General features: G+C 54.3%; 1 protein-coding gene across 1 annotated transcript in view; it reads right to left on the bottom strand.

Annotated features, from left to right (window-relative positions):
* Positions 1-55: 55 nt before the first annotated feature.
* LOC113205734 (sodium channel protein 60E-like) overlaps positions 56-1538 on the bottom strand; it is a 7255-nt gene continuing 5772 nt past the window's right edge. Inside the window, exons 15-18 of the mRNA XM_052276434.1 lie at positions 1179-1381; positions 648-920; positions 336-555; positions 56-252 (exon numbers count right to left, since the gene is read on the bottom strand). Of these exons, the coding sequence (XP_052132394.1) occupies positions 109-252; positions 336-555; positions 648-920; positions 1179-1381 (840 nt within the window). The 3' untranslated portion in view covers positions 56-108. The remainder of the gene's footprint in view (positions 253-335; positions 556-647; positions 921-1178; positions 1382-1538) is intronic.

Raw genomic sequence — 1538 nt, 5'->3', positions numbered from 1 at the left:
TATTGACTTGTTTTGGAGGGTGTACACTGATTTATTTTTTAAGTGAAGTACCCTTTGGCTCGTACTGTCCAGCGTGCGAAGCTCCAGCAGGCACTTCTCCTCTGAAACTCACCTCTGATACTCCCGAAAGGTCTTCTGGATGAGTCGGGCCGCCTTGTCCTGCCGCTTCCATAGGCGCGTCGACGACACGATCTCCAGCTCTTTGCGTGTCGGAAACTGCTTCTTAAACTTGACGTCCATCTGGTCTTGCAGCTGTGGACAGGGAAAACACTCGTCAGTAGGACATTTCTCGATGTGTAAACTGTTTGCTGAGCGAGGCTGAGGTCGAGACGCACTTTGCGGAAGTCCTCCGTCTCCTCCACGTGGCCCAGCACGTGCTTGACGAGGGCGTGCAGGATGTCCAGGCAGTGGATCTTGTTGCCGCGAGCGATGGGCAAGTTGAAGGACACCAGCGCCACGATGTTGGGCTTGGGGATCCCTAAGGGAGGATCCAGGCTGGCGATGAACTCGGACAGCTGGGAGAAGCGGATGAACTGCGTGGCGTGGGGGTCGAACCTAGCAGAGAAAAAAGTAATATGTGATAATTAAACCAGGTTCGAGAGTAGAGCGCACGGAGAATCGAGGCTGTACAAGTTTAACTTCCTTACTTGGACCAACGTATGTAGAACATCTCGAGGTCGTCCTCTACTATGCCGATCTCCTCCTCCTGGTGCGCCTGGTTGAAGTTCTCCAGGATGATGGCGATGTACATGTTGATGACAATCATGTACGAGATGATGATGAACGAGGTGAAGTACGTGATGGCGAGCAGAGGGTACCCGCAGTCCCCATTCGGCTGGTGGTTGAAGTGGGGGTCGCAGTCGGGCGGCTGGATCATGAGCGACTCCAGGACGTCGTTCCAGCCGGCAGAGGTCATCAGCCTGGAGGAGCACAGTAATTGTACCATCGTGGAGGGTATCGTAGACGATCGTCAGATCATCAAATCGGGTGAGAGTTATCATGATAAACATATCAACAAGGGTAAAGGTGCCACAAGCGTCGGACTCCCCGAGATGTTCCAGTTTGTGACGCTCGAGCGCCTGCGGATCTCTGGGTAGGCAAGCCCGCGTGCCACGCGTGTGGCGCGGGCTTGCCTACCCGCGAGGGGCCCTCAGCAGCGCGCACTCCACTCCACTCACCGAAACAGCAGCTGCATCGACCGGCCGAACGTCTGGAAGTTGACCATGTCGTCCAGGGCGCGCTGCTGCTTCACGTGGCCGAACACGGACATGCCGATGATGGCGTAGATGAAGGTGATGAGCGCCAGGAGCGCGCCGATGTTGAAGAGCGCGGGCAGCGACACGACCAGCGCGAACAGCAGCTTGCGGATGCCCTTGGCGGCCTGCGGGCGGAGAGATGCGAGCGACGCGTTCAAACCAAGGGTTACACTTTCTCACACTCCCTATACAAAAAAAAAACCAAAACCCGAAAAATTCACAAAAAACAGGAAAATTTCAATTTTGTAAATCAAGAGAAAATCAGAAAAAAAATCATTTTTT

Source organism: Frankliniella occidentalis, unplaced genomic scaffold (assembly GCF_000697945.3).
Source record: "Frankliniella occidentalis isolate FOCC.00 unplaced genomic scaffold, Focc_3.1 Scaffold2951, whole genome shotgun sequence".
NCBI classification, from domain to species: domain Eukaryota; kingdom Metazoa; phylum Arthropoda; class Insecta; order Thysanoptera; family Thripidae; genus Frankliniella; species Frankliniella occidentalis.
Note: the sequence above shows the minus strand (reverse complement) of the source record. Positions and strands in the feature narration are given on the sequence as shown.